This window comes from Ascaphus truei, chromosome 7, assembly GCF_040206685.1.
Source record: "Ascaphus truei isolate aAscTru1 chromosome 7, aAscTru1.hap1, whole genome shotgun sequence".
Lineage (NCBI taxonomy): Eukaryota > Metazoa > Chordata > Amphibia > Anura > Ascaphidae > Ascaphus > Ascaphus truei.
The window spans coordinates 43,273,196-43,293,079 of NC_134489.1; the positions used below are offsets into that span (position 1 = coordinate 43,273,196).

Sequence of the window (19,884 nt, forward strand, 5' to 3'; positions counted from 1 at the left end):
TCGCTGGGAGCAGAGGGACAGCGTGCCGGACACTCGCTGGGAGCAGAGGGGCAGCGTGCCGGACACTCGCTGGGAGCAGAGGGGCAGCGTGCCGGACACTCGCTGGGAGCAGAGGGACAGCGTGCCGGACACTAGCTGGGAGCAGAGGGACAGCGTGCTGGACACTCGCTGGGAGCAGAGGGGCAGCGTGCCGGACACTAGCTGGGAGCAGAGGGACAGCGTGTTGGACACTCGCTGGGAGCAGAGGGTCAGCGTGTTGGACACTCGCTGTGTACCAGACTTACAGCAGTAACACGAGGAGCATGGACTTATTAGCACAGAACCTCTGTCATCCATCAATGTTTCACACAGGCTCTCCTGCCTGTCTCAGCCACGTTTTTATGTATCTGATCATATAGTTACACCGAGTACCTCAATACACTTCTGATTAATACTTTACCGAATAAATTCCTTTTGCTGCCAGGAGCGCAATATAACCGGCAGAGCAGAGGTAACACATAGAACACCAATTCTGCTGACCTCCCCATTCTGCCCCTCTCCCAACACAACACACATTCATTCAAATGCTTTTTGTTTGAGTTAGGTTTATATTCCCATATACATACAGATATATAGGGCAGCTCTGGCACAGAGAGCGACTGGTTTCAGGAATTAAACACTTAAATAAAAACTTCCATAAATACTAAAACAAGTAGAGGGGGGAGAAAAAAGTATAATAAAAAAATTGGAAACTTTCCCGCCCGATAATACAAAACGGATAATAACCGTACTGTGGCAGCACGGAGTAGTAATGTTTATAAATAGCGTGCAGGGAATACAGATAAATCCACGCATATCCCTTTTATCTGCGCTGAAACAGAGCCCTCGATATGCATCATGTGGAAGAGTAACAGAGAGTTGGGGGTTTGACAGTCTCTGCATTCCCTCCTCCCTCCTGCTCTCTCTCTCTCCCTCCTCCTCCCTCTCTCCCTCCCACACTCCAGTTTAACATCTTCTTTGCGAGACACAGCCAGTGTCCTGCAGACTTTGAAAAACCATGTGTCCGAAGGAAGCGGGGCTCACACCCCAAAGCACGGGCAGTCTGGAAGCGGGCGTCCGATCCTGAGCGAGCAGCCCAACGCGAGACACTTGAGCTTTGGCCTCATGCTGAAGGCAGGGAGCTGGAGGTCTTGGCACGGGAAGACGTTTGGTTACGCGGTGCAAACACGCAGGGATGAGTTTATATTCTCTGCAGAGCTCCTGAGAGGGAATATGAACATGTCTGGAGCATCTTCAGAGTATCACCCTCTTATTACATTGCAGGAGTCAGAGGATCATTAGATGCTGTGGGTCACAACTCCTGCAGTGCCTCTGCACTCCCCAGTGATGTCATGGTCAGAGCATCAGATCCCTCCCCACAGACGCCATAGGCAGCTTCTCCAGAGTTTTTGGTCCGTGTTTTCTCAACACAGCTTCACACAACACTAGTTCTAACACTGTCTGTCTACTTCAAAAAATATATATATGTTAAATAGGAAAAACAAACAAAAAAAACCTCCTTTTAGGGAGGGCTGCAGAATAAGGCAAATCTGAGGCATTGTTCTCCCGTGTAGGAACTTCTCATTCCCCTCCCCGGTAGAGCAGCGATGCCCCCTGGGTGGGGGACAGGAATGGAAGCGGTCTGGCATCTGTACGGTAACATCAATTCTAGCAGAGGTGCGATGAAAGCCGCTTCTGTCCCGTCTCTGGTCTCAGAGGGAGCCTCCCCCTCCAAACACCGCAGGGTCAGCGCTAATCCCAGGGGCTTCCCATAGTCTTGTCAGTAGAGAGGCTGAAACGATGCGTAAGTGGGAAGCTCGGCTGCTCCAGGGCGGAAAGATCGGCAGCTGCAAATCCCAGCTCACTGCGCAGAAACAAGAGGCGGAAAACCAGATCAGATCAACGTCAAACACATCGGCACTTACCAGGAACTCAGCGGTAATAACCAACAGCGCCGGTACCGTGGCCTGCGGGGCGTCCATAACCGTATAATCACTTACCAGGAACTCAGCGGGAATAACCAACAGTGCCGCTACCGGGGCATCCCAAACCGTATAATCACTTACCAGGAACTCAGCGGTAATAACCAACAGCGCAGCTACCGGGGCCTGCGGGGCGTCCATAACCATATAATCCCTTACCAGGAACTCAGCGGTAATAACCAACAGCTCCGCTGCCGGGGCGTTCCTAACCGTATAATCCCTTACCTGGAACTCAGTGGTAATAACCAACAGCGCCGCTACCGGGGCCTGCGGGGCGTCCATAACCATATAATCCCTTACCAGGAACTCAGCGGTAATAACCAACAGCTCTGCTGCCGGGGCCTGCGGGGCGTCCCTAACCGTATAATCACTTACCAGGAACTCAGCGGTAATAACCAACAGCTCTGCTGCCGGGGCCTGCGGGGCGTCCCTAACCGTATAATCACTTACCAGGAACTCAGGGGGAATAACCAACAGCTCCGCTGCCGGGGCGTTCCTAACCGTATAATCACTTACCTGGAACTCAGCGGTAATAACCAACAGCGCCGCTACCGGGGCCTGCGGGGCGTCCCTAACCGTATAATCGCTTTTTTCTATACGGTGGTGAAATGGCTAAACGCATTGGAATTAGACTCAGAGGGGCATATTACTAAGCAGTGCTATCCCAGAAGATGCCCTATAAGCCATTTACTTGAGCGGTTTCCGCCTCTGCAAGTCTGATACGTACAAAGCAGATCTCTGTTTCGATCTGGCTGGCATCCAGCGCTTCCTCCTCTTCTCCTTCATCGCGGAAGCCGTCTTGAGCAGTGTGTCTGGAGGGGGGACGAGAAGGGGGAACGCTGAACAGCAAAAAACACGTGTGTTCTAAAACATGTGACCGGCCCCTCAATGTTAGCTCAAAGGACCACACACTGCTCATGGAAGTCACAGCGGGATCTTTTATTATACTGTGCGATATCCTCACTGCCTCTGACCCAGGCTGACCCCAGATCCAGGGCCCCCGAGTGAGGCTCGCAGATCAGAATGCAGACAAACAAGCAGGCTCTCCCGCAGCTCACCTCTCTGGGGTCCCACTGGCTTCCACTGCGTTTAACTCGTAGTCTGTCACCTCCGATTTGTGCACTTCAACCCCCACGAACCTAAAAGGAAAAGCAGGGACACTGGGTGACGACACACAAAGCCAGGGAAGCTGCAGGGGTCACCGCTGCATTATAAACACACTGCGCATGTTCCACGTACACACACCGCCGTGTCACATCCTGTTTGTGCAACAGCTGCACGGAAACTCCTCTTTACAACACCTGGGAAATTCAACTCAGAGGTACAGTGTCGCTTATCACAAACACCAATCAGTGTGTACACACACACACACACACACCTCTCTATACATGCACCCACCTGTGCGCTGGGGAGTTTAAACCTCCACTGCCCAGCGAGGATGTGGATAACGTGGTTGCCAAGGAGTCGCTGGCGGCTTCATCCACAGGAGGGGTGCGAGGGAGCAGGTCCGGTCGTCCAAAAAGCCCCCCTGAGAAAGCAGACACGTGAGAGGGATGGGGGTAACGCGCCCTGTGGGGACAGTGACTGAAGTGTGGATAATGGGTTTCTTACCTTGTTCTGTGTCCATATCGGCCAACAGATACTGCTTGGCCTCTCCGATCAGCTGCAGCTGAGTGGGCACTGCGGTCTGAGTGGCCCTGCGAGAGAGACCTGGCATTGTGCGGCTCTTCTTCGAGGGCGAGGCTTTTACTGCGAAGAGAAGGAGGGAATCCCTCAACATTGGGGAGCAGCAGTGGATCTATTCACAAACTTCGTATTACTGGCGTATTTGGGAAGATATTCCCAGCATGTGCCGCCTAGGAGGTCCCGTGGGACGAGCAGCGGTGACTGAGGCCCCAGGACTAGCTTCTCATCTGCAAGAGCACTGGGCAGTCCTGTGGGACGGAGCAGCAGTGACTGAGGCCCCAGGACTAGCTTCCCATCTGCAAGAGCACTGGGCGGTCCTGTGGGACGAGCAGCGGTGACTGAGGCCCCAGGACTAGCTTCCCATCTGCAAGAGCACTGGGCGGTCCTGTGGGACGAGCAGCGGTGACTGAGGCCCCAGGACTAGCTTCCCATCTGCAAGAGCACTGGGCAGTCCTGTGGGACGAGCAGCGGTGACTGAGGCCCCAGGACTAGCTTCCCATCTGCATGCTGGGCTCTCGGGGACAGAACTTACATGGGATCTTCTTGAACACAGTGTTGCACATGAACCTCTGGAATCGCTCAGCGTAGAATCCGGGCCTGTGAACTGACACGGTGTCCTGAACACAAGCGCATACAAAACGTGGCGTTAGACCGAGATAACAAGCCAGGGAGGACACAACACATTGAGCACAGCAATATGGAACTTTCAGAAAGGCAGCCCCTTGATTGGATCAGGCTGTTGTCATGGATACGCCAAACTCGCCTCCCCCATCAATACAGCTATTGGAAAGTTCTAGCCGTAATGCATAAAACGCTTTCAGATCAATCTAATACTACATGTCTCACTTTATTTAGACATGGATGTGTCGCCTCAAAGGGAATTCATGGATGTTGGCCACAGCTCTGCTTCCACCTGTCCTCATTCCCACAAAGCCATATTTAACAAGACACACACACACACACACACACACCTGCAGAGGTGGTGCGGATTTACTTGCAGGCACCAGAGAGATTAAAACCTCACATACAGAGCCAGGATTAGAGAGTTCTGCTTTGTTTCCGACCATGACCGCGGGATGGATGAAGCTTACGAAGCCCCTGGCGGTACTCACCCCATCATGCACCAGCGCCTTCCACGAATGTTCCAGCTTCTTAATGAACCTTCAGGAGAAGCCACAAAAACAATGTCACTGGCAGGATATAATATTAAATACAGCAGCATGATTGGAAAGGAAGACGGCACGTGACGGTGAGGGGGTAACCAGGCTCGCTGATAACCTGGTCTCCCGTGACCGGCACCCCATATATTTGTTGCAGGTTGTGCTCATTTGGAGCCATGACAGTTCTTCACGGATATGGTCGTAAATTACACCCCAGGTAATCTGCAACCTGACATTTTCCCAATAAGCTCTGAGGCAGGGGAAGTGAACTCCAGTCCTCAAGGGCCACCAACAGGTCAGGTTTTCAGGATATCCCTGCGTCAGCACAGGTGGCTCAATCAACGATTGCACCACCTGTGCTGAAGCAGGGATATCCTGAAACCCTGGCCTGTTGGTGGCCCTTGAGGACTGGAGTTGGCCGCCCGAGCTCCATAGATACAAAGAATGTGACATGTTTTTTTGTGAGGCAAGCGATGGACAACTGTCCAATTAAATTCACTTTACGATTAAGCCTTCGACCCACGGCAAGTATTTCACGGCCACGTCTCCCCCGGGGATGCGGGGAGCTCTCCTCCCCATTACTGACCTGTAGGATTGTAACACGTCGATGACCCCGATATACAGCAGCAGGCGCTCGCCTTTCGCATTCCGGGCAGGAATCCCCCCCATTCTGCAGGGGAAATACACGTTACTCTATATTCTGATGGCATGTTGGATTCCTCTATGGACCGTGTCGGCACGCAGCACAGATCCGCGGCTCGCCAAAATGCACGGCCCAATTTCCTTAATGGCATACAAATAACGGCGGTGTGAATAGCGCTGCAGTGCGTGCGGGAGACGTGCAGAGAATCGCCGTGCTATGAAGCGAGTTCCCGGTGCTAGAGAAGGAGGAGGAGGAGATTGTGTTACTCTTATGAATGGGACTTATCTCCTCTCCGGGGCGAGCGGCCTGGCAGCACATTGCATAGCAGCCTCTGTGTCCCCCCCCCATCCCCCCCGCAAACACAAAACCCGTACTGGTCGTCTGTCTCGATGGCGCCCCCGCGGCGCGCCTCCCCCTGGATGGACTCCATCGCCGTGGAGTACAGCGCTTTCTGCGCTGCCGGACGCGGTGCGTCAGAGTGAGCGGTCTCGTCCAGCACTGCCCTCTCCTTGTGAGCGCGGTCCATGTTGTGGATGCCCACCAACAAACTGTAATCCATGATCTTAAAGCTCTGCAGGACCTGGGGAACAGAGAAGGCCAGACTTGTGGTGAAGATGCTGGTCTCTGAAGTGGGAGGCACTCATCTATTTACATGGAGAACATTAGGCTGTCACGTCACTGGGAGTCAGGTCTCTTTAGGCCTTCACTACCTGCAACACATCACATTGCAGCTCCTACTCGCTTTAAAATCAGCTATTTCTACTACTTCTTCCCTAAAATACACTTCTGTATTGATATACCCAAATGTCAACATCCTATTCGTACAGGGGCAAAGCCGTCGCCTGCCACAAAATACTTCCTTACTCTGATAACAAAATGTGGGGGCTCTTACTCATATGAAGTACAAAAAAAATGATATTAAATGGAGCTGACATTTCCTCAGCGGCTATAGGCTACAAGAAACCCACCACCAATATAGAACAACGTATAGTGTGTAATGTATATGCAAACAGATAATTCCATGTGCTGTGGGATCCGTACCAGTCCGATATACCCAGTGGCAGCTTTCCCATTAGGCCCGGGCCTGGGCCGGCAAATCTTCTGTTCTTACTACACACAGCGGCGCCGCTCTCTTCCCCACCGATTGCCGGGGGAGAGCGTGGGGCCTCCAAGGGTCTCCTACCTTCTCCTTCGTGCCGCCCTCCTCCTGTAGCATGGCGGTTTCAAACGCTGTGACATCACATTGTGTCATGGAAACGCGTTGTCGCAGCATCATTTGATGGCGCGATGCTAGAGGAGGCGTCAGGCAGAGCCCCCGTTATCGCAGTGTGCGCGTCAGGCAGAGTCCCCGTTATCGCAGTGTGCGCGTCAGGCAGAGTCCCCGTTATCACAGTGTTCGCGTCAGGCAGAGCCCGTTATCACAGTGTGCGCGCCAGACAGAGTCCCCGTTATCACAGTGTGCGCGCCAGGCAGAGTCCCCGTTATCACAGTCTGCACGTCAGGCAGAGCCCCCGTTATCGCAGTGCGCGCATCAGGCAGAGCCCCCGTTATCGCAGTGCGCGCATCAGGCAGAGCCCTGTTATCGCAGTGTGCACGTCAGCCAGAGCCCCCGTTATCGCAGTGTGCACGTCAGGCAGAGCCCGTTATCACAATGTGCACATCAGGCAGAGCCCCCGTTATCACAGTGTGCACGTCAGGCAGAGTCCCCGTTATAACAGTGTGCACGTCAGGCAGAGTCCCCGTTATAACAGTGTGCACGTCAGGCAGAGTCCCCGTTATAACAATGTGCACGTCAGGCAGAGTCCCCGTTATAACAGTGTGCACGTCAGGCAGAGTCCCCGTTATCACAGTGTGCGCGTCAGGCAGAGCCCCCGTTATAACAGTGTGCGCGTCAGGCAGAGTCCCCGTTATAACAGTGTGCGCGTCAGGCAGAGTCCCCGTTATAACAGTGTGCGCGTCAGGCAGAGCCCCCGTTATCACAGTGTGCGCGTCAGGCAGAGTCCCCGTTATCACAGTGTGCGCGTCAGGCAGAGTCCCCGTTATAACAGTGTGCGCGTCAGGCAGAGTCCCCGTTATAACAGTGTGCACGTCAGGCAGAGCCCCCGTTATCACAGTGTGCGCGTCAGGCAGAGTCCCCGTTATCGCAGTGTGCACGTCAGGCAGAGTCCCCGTTATAACAGTGTACGCATCAGACAGAGTCCCCGTTATCACAGTGTGTGCATCAGGCAGAGTCCCTGTTATCACAGTTCTCATCAGGCAAAGTCCCTTTTATAACAGTGTGCGTCAGGCAGAGTCCCGTTATCACAGTGTGCGTCAGGCAGAGTCCCCGTTATCACAGTAGGCGTCAGGCAGAGTCCCGTTATCACAGTGTGCGTCAGGCAGAGTCCCGTTATCACAGTGTGCGTCAGGCAGAGTCCCGTTATCACAGTGTGCGTCAGGCAGAGTCCCGTTATCACAGTGTGCGTCAGGCAGAGCTGTGACAGAGGTTACTGCCGTCTCTCACCAGACAATCTCTCTGGATGGTCTTGCACAGGGCGTTGTACATGTCTGGGTCCAGAAAGAGCCCGTCCTGCAGGTCTTGCATAAAGTCCAGGTCTTTGTAGGTGGGGAAGCGCTTCTCCCGTTCCTTGGGGGACGCCCGGCGCTTGTAGGTGGAGCCCTTTAGGTCGTACTTGAGATGCATTTTGACAGAACGGGGGAGCAGGTTGTTCATTACCACGATACGGATATTCTTGCCGCCCGTCTGCACGCAGTACAAACCGAAGAACTTGGGCAGCAGAGTGCGAGGGTTCTGGTTCAGGTTCTGAGGAAGAAAGGGAAATGTAACTCCTGCTGCCCAGATAATGCCTGACACTGCAGCGGGACACAGACAAGAAGTGTAAACCCCCATCCAAATAATACCTCCCCCACATCGGGGGGCACTAGGACACGGCTTATACCACCCTCCCCCACATCGGGGGGCACTAGGACACAGCTTATACCACCAACCCCACCAAAAGGACACGCACCGACACACCTATATATCCTGCCAGTAAAGCGTTACACAGAGGTATATGTGCAGGGCTCTCCAGTAATACTCTAGTACAGGGGGGCCAACGCCAGTCCTCAAGGGTCACCAACAGGTCAGGTTGAGGAAATCCCTGCTTCAGCACAGGTGGCTCAATCAGTGGCTCAGTCGTTGACTGAATCCCATGTGCTGAAGCAGATATATCCTATAAACCTGAGCGGTTGGTGGTCCTTGAGGACTGGCACTTGTCACGCCTGCACTACAGTATTCCCAGCCATCCCTTCATTTCAGCGCCTCGTACTTCTGGAATATCTGGCCTAGCCGTATAGTAATTCCAGTAAGTTCCAAGCACTATCTGAAACATGTGTAATTGTATCACACGACATTCTATCTTATTCCCTCACTGCTCCCTTGGAGCTTTCAAAACGGATCAAAAAAGAATCTGCAGACATTAAACAACAGGACAGTAAAACTAAGACCACATAATACAATACATAACCATCTGTGGCAACACACACCCACACCACCCACCCTTAAAGGAATAAAACGTTTGCTGTAGTCCAACACGAAGAGGACGGTTGTTCCCTCCACCATGGCCCGAGATCGAAATGAAATCTATATTTGTAATCATTCTTGCCTATCTCGGTGCATCTTGGCACCTGGTCCTGTAACTGGATACATGCATTACCATATTACCATGTAGTATCCGGGCAGCAGCTTCTGCAGGAACTCTGCTTCCTTGTGCTGGACGGTTTTAATGATAAACTCGTCGTCTCCGGACAAGTAGAACAGGGAACCGCTGGCTCCAGAGTTGAAGAGCTCAAAGAGCGGCTCGTTGCAGAGGGAATACTGAAGGACAGGAGGACAAGGGCAGGTGAGAGATTATATCTTACAGGCTGCGCGATGCACTGCATGCAAACCATGAAACCCTGTGCCGCGCCTACACACCACACAGACAGCATTTCCCCGTGGCGACAATGCATTGCAAGTGTTCTGGAGACATACATTACTGTGAGCTATAGAAAGCAGCCTGGGAAAGTCAGCGCGGCGGCCAGCGTAATCAGCGCGTACACCCATACATCTTATTGACCAGTGTACATTTATGGAGGTTCGGAAAGCTCTGTGCGAGTCTATGAACTCGTGTTGGTCGCTGTAACCGTTATTACATGCGCCTCTTGGTGCCGTGGTAATGACTCGTGGTTTTGAGGCGCAGGTTTAATGAGTGAGTTTGGCAGCGGACGCGGAAGGGAACGACTGGGGTAATGTTATTTTACAATTCTACTAAAGTGAGCCGGAGTCCCCGGAAGATCTCGTACGTACCAGATAGTCGTCCGGTCGGATTCCGAAAAGCTCTCTGAAATAGCGGAACGCCACCGGCGCGTACGTCTTAAAGCGGAAGTCGTTATAATGATGGGCAGGCGTCAGGTTGCTGCCCTCGCTGGGGGAGGAGAAACACTTTGTATTTAGAAGAATTTCTGTACACATTAGCAGCGACACCGGCCAGTCCCACGTGGCAGCCGAGAAACCGGCCAGTCCGACGTGGCAGCCGCGAGACTGGGCGGTCCCAGGTGTGCTTATATTTGCGTGTGCATCGCGTGTTGCCTCCTATTCTCTCTATAACCTCTCAAAATCGCAGCAAAGAACCTTTGTAAACGGAGCCAGAGATTAGTTCCGAATAACGAATATAATAATAATAAAAAAATAATGGCAATTTGTGGAGCGGATGGAGCCCCGCAATGCCTAACTCTGTATATAAAGAGGAATATTTGCCCAGGTAGGAAGAAAAGCCCAGTCACCCCTTCAGGACCAGGGTGTGAATAACGAAACATACCCTGGGAAGAAGATGCTCTCCACCACGTAGAAGTCCTGCATGAGAACGTCTCTCTCCGGCTTGGTGCTCAGGCTGCCCACCGTGTGCGTGATGCCCAGCTGGATGGCACCTTTCAGGGCAGAAGATGTGGTCTGCAGGGACGAGAGTTAGGAATGAAGCCACCTTTCTCAGGCCACGGGGGCAGCTGATTTTATTTGCAGAGTTGAATGAATGCTGACCACCTAACCTGGCCAGGGAGGGTACCGGCCGTAGCTAATAATGTGCAGGTTTCATTTACATATGTAACACGCGGCTGGTGGCGCACACGTGATGCCCTCTGCGCCTCCGTGGTACGCACATCTCCCCTGTCTGAGTCAGTTATCAGAACATTGGGGGGGACAGAGGCCGCTTACACCGGTCACTATTTAACCCTGCAATGGAAAGAACAGATTGAATAGACCAGAAGTGGCCAACGCAAGTCCTCAATGGCCACCAACAAGTCAGGTTTTCAGGATATCCCTGCTTCAGCACAAGGGGGTCATACTTTCAGAGCCACCTGTACTGAAGCAGGAATATCCTGAAACCCTGACCTGTTGGTGGCCCCTGAAGACTGGAGTTGGCCACCACTGGAATAGACCATAGTGACTGTCATTATGTGACTATGTTGTGGGAGGGACAGACTGCTTGGGCCATATCCCCTCCCCTCTTTCAGATTTGTCACCTTGCTAAAGGGCCTGACCAATGCCACCATAAGGGAGAAACGTCACAATCCTCTGGGCCATAGGTCTCCCACGTCCCCCCGGAGTTTGTAATCTCAGTTTAGCCGGGTGTCTCTTTCATCTGTGGTCACTGTAGCTCAGCTCCCTTTGTATTGGGATTTAGCCCCTATAGCACAGGGCTCCCCAATCCCTGCAGGGGTTAGACGTCAGCGGCCGGTCAGTTTTATGACAGTCTATTTTGGGGTGAAACAGAATATAAGGGGTGCGTTTCACATGACCTGCCAAAGTCTTTGTTCCCAAACACATCCTGTCCTTAAAACACAAGCTCTCCGGGGCTAGGAGATCAGAATGGACGAGGAAACAGCAGCACAAAGCAGCGTCATGTGACACGTTGCTGTAACCCCATCACTGCCAGACTTGCACTGTAACCCCATCACTGCCAGAGACTTGCACTGTAACCCCATCACTGCCAGAGACTGCAGCCTCCCTTCCTCACTCCCCATATTCACGCACACACTCCCTCAGCGTCCATCCCACTCCCCAGCAGCAAAACAGGCCCAACCAGTCCAGGGTTTAGATCCAGATGAGTGTGCTAAAGGATTCTCCGTCACAGCGGCAGCCCCCTCTCTACTGTCACGGCCATTTAAACAAGTGGCTTCATGCCTTCTGCAGTGGTTCGTTCCTTTCCCTCCGCAGATACCCGTTTCAGTTCTCTCTCGCAGGGGTAATAGGGGAGACCCGTGTGTGATCACATGCAGATTTTTAGGAATTGTAATTAGAATAGGAAATGAACAAAAAAATAAATAAACCCCAGCATTTCATATTGAAAGCAGCACTTCTGGGGACAGTTCTTTTTAAATAGGATTGGTGCCGGGGTCTCTGGAACAGGGGTCACCGTGGTGATTTCAGCTCTGGGGACCCCCAGCTTCACCAGAGATTTGCCTCCGTAGGGGGTGCCGGTGCTTCTGCTGTTTAAAGCTCCCGCGTCACGTGGGCCAATAGAAAGCCGCAAGGGATGACGTCACGGCTTCCTATTGGCCCGCAGAACTCAGCAGCTTGAAAGCCGCCATTTCGATAGCCCCAAATAGCCCAGTCCGGACTGGTACCGCCACCTTCTACGGTGGTCTCTGGAGAAGCAGCAGGTCCATGGAGCAGAGATGAACGCAGTTCAGCTTCGGAGACCCCCTGCTTCAAGCCTATCTAAATAATAACAACAACGTGTCCCCAGGAGTGGCTCAAAGTGTTATTGCTTGGTGTTCCTGTGGTTTTTGTAAGGACTGCCCAGCTGACTTGTCCGGCAGTGAAGGGGTTAATAGGGAGGGATCCAGGAAACCCTACATTACGTCAGGTCACAAGATCCCATTCCCCTGAACAAAGCGCCAGGGCCTGGGCGAGGTGATCACACCCCGGGATTCTCCCCGACGCCGCTCACCTTCTTGTACGTTGTCTCTCCCGTGGAGTCCACCCTTCTGTGACCGATCTTCTTCATGGTCTGAGTTTCCAACTGACCTGGGGAGCCGGGTATCTGGGAGCGAGAGAAGATTATGAGGTGTCAGTGTGAGGGGGGGGAGAGAGAGGGGGGGGAAGAGAGGTGGGGGGGAGAGAGAGGGGGGAGAGAGACAGACACACACACAGAGAGACACAGACAGACCGACAGAGAGAGACACACAGAGACACACAATATACAGTGTCAGTGACCAGGTGACACGCTGGCCTGCCATTCTCTCCCATACTATACAGTGACCTTGTGACCAGGTGACACGCTGGCCTGCCAGTCTCTCCCATACTATACAGTGACCCTGTGACCAGGTGACACGCTGCCTGCCAGTCTCTCCCATACTATACAGTGACCCTGTGACCAGGTCACACACTGGCCTGCCAGTCTCTCCCATACTATACAGTGACCCTGTGACCAGGTGACACGCTGGCCTGCCAGTCTCTCCCATACTATACAGTGACCCTGTGACCAGGTGACACGCTGGCCTGCCAGTCTCTCCCATACTATATAGTGACCCTGTGACCAGGTGACACGCTGGCCTGTCAGTCTCTCCTATACTATACAGTGACCCTGTGACCAGGTGACACGCTGGCCTGCCAGTCTCTCCCATACTATACAGTGACCTTGTGACCAGCTCACACGCTGGCCTGCCAGTCTCTCCCATACTATACAGTGACCCTGTGACCAGGTGACACGCTGGCCTGCCAGTCTCTCCCATACTATACAGTGACCCTGTGACCAGGTGACACGCTGGCCTATCAGTCTCTCCTATACTATACAGTGACCCTGTGACCAGGTGACACGCTGGCCTGCCAGTCTCTCCCATACTATACAGTGACCCTGTGACCAGCTCACACACTGGCCTGCCAGTCTCTCCCATACTATACAGTGACCCTGTGACCAAGTGACACGCTGGCCTGCCAGTCTCTCCCATACTATACAGTGACCCTGTGACCAGGTGACACGCTGGCCTGCCAGTCTCTCCCATACTATACAGTGACCCTGTGACCAGGTCACATGCTGGCCTGCCAGTCTCTCCCATACTATACAGTGACCCTGTGACCAGGTGACACGCTGGCCTGCCAGTCTCTCCCATACTATACAGTGACCCTGTGACCAGGTCACACGCTGGCCTGCCAGTCTCTCCCATACTATACAGTGACCCTGTGACCAGGTGACACGCTGGCCTGCCAGTCTCTCCCATACTATACAGTGACCCTGTGACCAGGTGACACGCTGGCCTGCCAGTCTCTCCCATACTATATAGTGACCCTGTGACCAGGTGACACGCTGGCCTGTCAGTCTCTCCTATACTATACAGTGACCCTGTGACCAGGTGACACGCTGGCCTGCCAGTCTCTCCCATACTATACAGTGACCCTGTGACCAGCTCACACACTGGCCTGCCAGTCTCTCCCATACTATACAGTGACCCTGTGACCAGGTCACATGCTGGCCTGCCAGTCTCTCCCATACTATACAGTGACCCTGTGACCAGGTGACACGCTGGCCTGCCAGTCTCTCCCATACTATACAGTGACCCTGTGACCAGGTCACACACTGGCCTGCCAGTCTCTCCCATACTATACAGTGACCCTGTGACCAGGTCACACGCTGGCCTGCCAGTCTCTCCCATACTATACAGTGACCCTGTGACCAGGTGACACGCTGGCCTGCCAGTCTCTCCCATACTATACAGTGACCCTTTGACCAGGTGACACGCTGCCTGCCAGTCTCTCCCATACTATACAGTGACCCTGTGACCAGGTGACACGCTGGCCTGCCAGTCTCTCCCATACTATACAGTGACCTTGTGACCAGGTCACATGCTGGCCTGCCAGTCTCTCCCATACTATACAGTGACCCTGTGACCAGGTGACACGCTGGCCTGCCAGTCTCTCCCATACTATACAGTGACCCTGTGACCAGGTCACACGCTGGCCTGCCAGTCTCTCCCATACTATACAGTGACCTTGTGACCAGCTCACACGCTGGCCTGCCAGTCTCTCCCATACTATACAGTGACCCTGTGACCAGGTGACACGCTGGCCTGCCAGTCTCTCCCATACTATACAGTGACCCTGTGACCAGGTCACACGCTGGCCTGCCAGTCTCTCCCATACTATACAGTGACCCTGTGACCAGGTGACACGCTGGCCTGCCAGTCTCTCCCATACTATATAGTGACAATGTGACCAGGTGACACGCTGCCTGCCAGTCTCTCCCATACTATATAGTGACCCTGTGACCAGGTGACACGCTGGCCTGCCAGTCTCTCCCATACTATACAGTGACCCTGTGACCAGGTGACACGCTGGCCTGCCAGTCTCTCCCATACTATACAGTGACCCTGTGACCATGTCACACGCTGGCCTGCCTGTCTCTCCCATACTATACAGTGACCCTGTGACCAAGTGACACGCTGGCCTGCCAGTCTCTCCCATACTATACAGTGACCCTGTGACCAGGTGACACGCTGGCCTGCCAGTCTCTCCCATACTATACAGTGACCCTGTGACCAGGTGACACGCTGGCCTGCCAGTCTCTCCCATACTATACAGTGACCCTGTGACCAGGTGAAACGCTGGCCTGCCAGTCTCTCCCATACTATACAGTGACCCTGTGACCAGGTCACACGCTGGCCTGCCAGTCTCTCCCATACTATACAGTGACCCTGTGACCAGGTGATACGCTGGCCTGCCAGTCTCTCCCATACTATACAGTGACCCTGTGACCAGGTGACACGCTGGCCTGCCAGTCTCTCCCATACTATACAGTGACCTTGTGACCAGCTCACACGCTGGCCTGCCAGTCTCTCCCATACTATACAGTGACCCTGTGACCAGGTGACACGCTGGCCTGCCAGTCTCTCCCATACTATACAGTGACCCTGTGACCAGGTGACACGCTGGCCTGCCAGTCTCTCCCATACTATACAGTGACCCTGTGACCAGCTCACACACTGGCCTGCCAGTCTCTCCCATACTATACAGTGACCCTGTGACCAAGTGACACGCTGGCCTGCCAGTCTCTCCCATACTATACAGTGACCCTGTGACCAGGTGACACGCTGGCCTGCCAGTCTCTCCCATACTATACAGTGACCCTGTGACCAGGTCACACGCTGGCCTGCCAGTCTCTCCCATACTATACAGTGACCCTGTGACCAGGTGACACGCTGGCCTGCCAGTCTCTCCCATACTATACAGTGACCCTTTGACCAGGTGACACGCTGCCTGCCAGTCTCTCCCATACTATACAGTGACCCTGTGACCAGGTGACACGCTGGCCTGCCAGTCTCTCCCATACTATACAGTGACCCTGTGACCAGGTGACACGCTGGCCTGCCAGTCTCTCCCATACTATACAGTGACCCTGTGACCAGGTCACACGCTGGCCTGACAGTCTCTCCCATACTATACAGTGACCCTGTGACCAGGTGACACGCTGGCCTGCCAGTCTCTCCCATACTATATAGTGACAATGTGACCAGGTGACACGCTGCCTGCCAGTCTCTCCCATACTATATAGTGACCCTGTGACCAGGTGACACGCTGGCCTGCCAGTCTCTCCCATACTATACAGTGACCCTGTGACCAGGTGACACGCTGGCCTGCCAGTCTCTCCCATACTATACAGTGACCCTGTGACCATGTCACACGCTGGCCTGCCTGTCTCTCCCATACTATACAGTGACCCTGTGACCAAGTGACACGCTGGCCTGCCAGTCTCTCCCATACTATACAGTGACCCTGTGACCAGGTGACACGCTGGCCTGCCAGTCTCTCCCATACTATACAGTGACCCTGTGACCAGGTGACACGCTGGCCTGCCAGTCTCTCCCATACTATACAGTGACCCTGTGACCAGGTGAAACGCTGGCCTGCCAGTCTCTCCCATACTATACAGTGACCCTGTGACCAGGTCACACGCTGGCCTGCCAGTCTCTCCCATACTATACAGTGACCCTGTGACCAGGTGATACGCTGGCCTGCCAGTCTCTCCCATACTATACAGTGACCCTGTGACCAGGTGACACGCTGGCCTGCCAGTCTCTCCCATACTATACAGTGACCCTGTGACCAGGTGACACGCTGGCCTGCCAGTCTCTCCCATACTATACAGTGACCCTGTGACCAGGTGACACGCTGGCCTGCCAGTCTCTCCTATAGGATAGTTATTTCACTCCCAGCGTGTTACTCACCTCGGTTGGCAGGGTTTTCGGCAGGGTAGCAGCTCCTGCAGGTGAACAAAACATACATGTTTAGAAGATACATTTTGCCACGTGACCGTGTGCAGTTCTACATGGCAAGCAGGGAAAATATTACAGCAATAACAGCCTGCGACTGCCTTCTGCCAAGCTAACCTTACAGTCTCCGGGGGGCCTTCCCAATGTGGAAAAGAAAGCACTGGATCAGGATCGGCGTCTCGGTCCGCAGCTCCGACCTTTGTCAAGATGACAGAGGGAAACGCAGCTTAAATACAGTCTAAACTGAACTTGCACCGAACGTCATTACGTGTAATGCACGAGGCCTACATCTTCCGTGTAAACAGAATTGGGTGCCTAGCAGTGGTGTCAGATTATCTACTAACCCCACCGTATAATACAATCGTTTTATGTGTTACGTATGGCTAATTATCAGACATAGCGCGGCCCATGCACTCTCCTTTCTGCCTGTGCTGCTGCACACGTGCTAGGCACCCAATTCTGTTTACATGGAAGATGCAGCCTTCGTGCGTCACATGTCATTACGTCCAGTGTACGTTCACTTGAGACTGTATTTAAGCTGTGTTTTTCACGGAGTCATCTTGACAAAGGTCCAAGCTGCGGACCGAGACGCCGATCCCGAGCATGTTTCTCCACATTGGAATCGCCCCGCCAGCCCCCCGGAGAGCCGCTTTTCCCTTCAGTTTGTAGGTAACCTTCTGACACTAATCGCACCCTCACCGGCAGTGGGTGTGCAACCCGAGGCATTCAAGCAAGAGTCGCGCGAGTGCATTTTTCTTCACTATTGTTGTGCTACGCGGACACGGCACATTCCTGTGTGAGCCGAGTCCACGTTTAACAGCGCAGTTTGTGATAACGTGGCACACGTGGCTCCCTGGGGCATTCGGGAGGGATTCTTACTACTCCTGACTATTTTCAGCTGCATCATTTTCTATCCTGAGCTCAGAAGCGTTACAGGAAGCATCTGATGCCACATTGCTACAAATGTATATCCCACCTCAATACGTAGAAGCCAAACACAGTAACCATGCCAGCCACACACACCCGATTGTGCGAGCGCGCGCACACGTCCTCCCTGCATTACAACACTCTGTAGAAGTTCCATTCAAGTTTAAACAGGGAAGGAAGGGGTATAAAACACGGAGATTAACCCCTTCCCTGCCAGCGGGGCCTGCACTGCACACTGTACAGTGACGCATTGATCAGTATCGAGTATATCACAGCCAGAAGACGTGTTTTATAGAAGGAAACGCCATGCCGTTGGTTATATTCACACCATTCTTATTTAACCCATTTATAGACGAGCATAGAATAGGATTTTAACCTGTAAAATGCCAGCGATGCCGCCCCCATCTCTTCCCTGCAAGCGAGCATCTAACTGCTGGGAAGGCTTTGGTGGGAGATAACCTTGGGGGGTGTGGCGGGTGGGGGTGTGGATCTGAGTGCTACGGGAGGAGGGGGGGGTGTCTGAGCGTTACGGGAGGGAGGTGGGGGATCTGAGCGCTACGGGAGGGGTGGGGGATCTGAGCGCTACGGGAGGGGGGGGATATCCGAGCGCTACGGGAGAGGGGGGATTCCGAGCGCTACGGGAGGAGGGGGGGGGGGGGATATCCAAGCACTACGGGAGGGGGGGGGGGGGATATACGAGCACTACGGGAGGGGGGGGGGATATCCGAGCACTACGTGAGGGGGGATATCCGAGCACTACGTGAGGGGGGGGGGGATGATATCTGAGCACTACATGAGGGGGGGGGATATCAGCACTACGTGAGGGGGGGATATCTGAGCACTACATGAGGGGGGGATATCTGAGCACTACGGGAGGGGGGATATCTGAGCACTACGGGAGGGGGGGATATCTGAGCACTACAAGAGGGGGGGGATATCTGAGCACAACGTGAGGGGGGGGATGATATCTGAGCACTACGGGAGGGTGGGGGGATATCTGAGCACTACGTGAGGGGGGGATGATATCTGAGCACTACGTGAGGGGGGGGGATATCTGAGCACTACGTGAGGGGGGGGGGGATATCTGAGCACTACGTGAGGGGGGGGGATATCTGAGCACTACGTGAGGGGGGGGATATCTGAGCACTACGGAGGGGGGGGATATCTGAGCACTACGGGAGGGGGGGATATCTGAGCACTACGGGAGGGGGGGGATATCTGAGCACTACGGGAGGGGGGGGGATATCTGAGCACTACGGGAGGGGGGGACGGGTCTAAGCGCCTGTGTAAGAGACCTAGCGGGGGCGATAACTGCAGTAACACAATGCTGCTTGTACAAACGAGCAAACGGCACTGACACGGAGTGTGTCACACGCACATAGCACACAGCGCACGCACAGACCGGTACCTCTGCGGGAGGATCCTGTGCTCAGACCGCAGCACAGAAAACTCAGCACTAGAGGGGGAGAGAAAAGGATTACACACAGAACACCGGCGCGGGGCTACGGGAGCGGCGCGGGGCTACGGGAGCGGCGCGGGGCTACGGGAGCGGCGCGGGGCTACGGGTCATCTCACGGAACCATCAGGTTTTCAGGATATCCATACTTCAGGACAGGTGTCATTCATTGAGCCACTGAGTGTGCCACCTGTGCTGAAGCAGGGACATCCTGAAAACCTGACCTGTTGGTGGCCCCCGAGGATGGGGGTTGACCGCTCCTGGTGTAATGGATGACATTTGTGTGTCCCTTCACCTTACAGGGGATAATATGGCCCTTTGTACAGAGACGGTCTGGCAAACTAAATCTGCTGCCAAAATTCCACCGCAGAGGTGGCTGCACGCATCTAGACACCTCAGGTTAAACACTGGTGTCTGAGAGACTGATTAGACAGGAGACTGGGTGATAGGTTTCTTCAGGCGGTATAGACGGTGCTGTACATATCATTTTGCCGGCACCGCAAGATCCTGCCAGAAAGAGCTTACATTCTAATGTACGGAGCGGAGTTGTATGGATATAGTGACTTGTACAAGGTCACCAGGACTGGAACCGTACTGTGGAGTATACGTGGAGCTCAGACGGCTGCGGGAGCCTCCCTCATGGTCAGGAAACATGTCTGAGCGCAGAACAGATTGTGCAGTCATGTGCGGGGAGGTGTCACCGGCAGACAGGCCGACACATGAATGCAT

At 53.9% G+C, this 19,884-nt stretch overlaps 1 protein-coding gene across 2 annotated transcripts; it reads right to left on the reverse strand.

Moving 5' to 3' along the window:
* Positions 1-556: 556 nt before the first annotated feature.
* On the reverse strand, positions 557-19,151 carry PIP5K1A (phosphatidylinositol-4-phosphate 5-kinase type 1 alpha). Of its 2 annotated transcripts, none has more exons than XM_075608095.1 (16): positions 19,108-19,151; positions 16,728-16,762; positions 12,458-12,550; positions 10,328-10,458; positions 9,817-9,934; positions 9,193-9,345; positions 7,993-8,292; positions 5,864-6,069; positions 5,433-5,516; positions 4,799-4,847; positions 4,219-4,303; positions 3,612-3,749; positions 3,399-3,528; positions 3,059-3,139; positions 2,728-2,812; positions 557-1,882 (listed from the first exon to the last, which is right to left on the reverse strand). In XM_075608095.1, the coding sequence occupies exons 3-16, from the start codon at positions 12,512-12,514 to the stop codon at positions 1,880-1,882; spliced, it is 1,620 nt and encodes a 539-aa protein (XP_075464210.1). In that variant the 5' UTR covers positions 12,515-12,550; positions 16,728-16,762; positions 19,108-19,151; the 3' UTR covers positions 557-1,879. The 2 variants fall into 2 exon arrangements, with proteins under 2 accessions (XP_075464210.1, XP_075464209.1); XM_075608094.1 differs by lacking the exon at positions 19,108-19,151 and adding an exon at positions 17,472-17,561.
* Between the last annotated feature and the right edge of the window lie 733 nt (positions 19,152-19,884).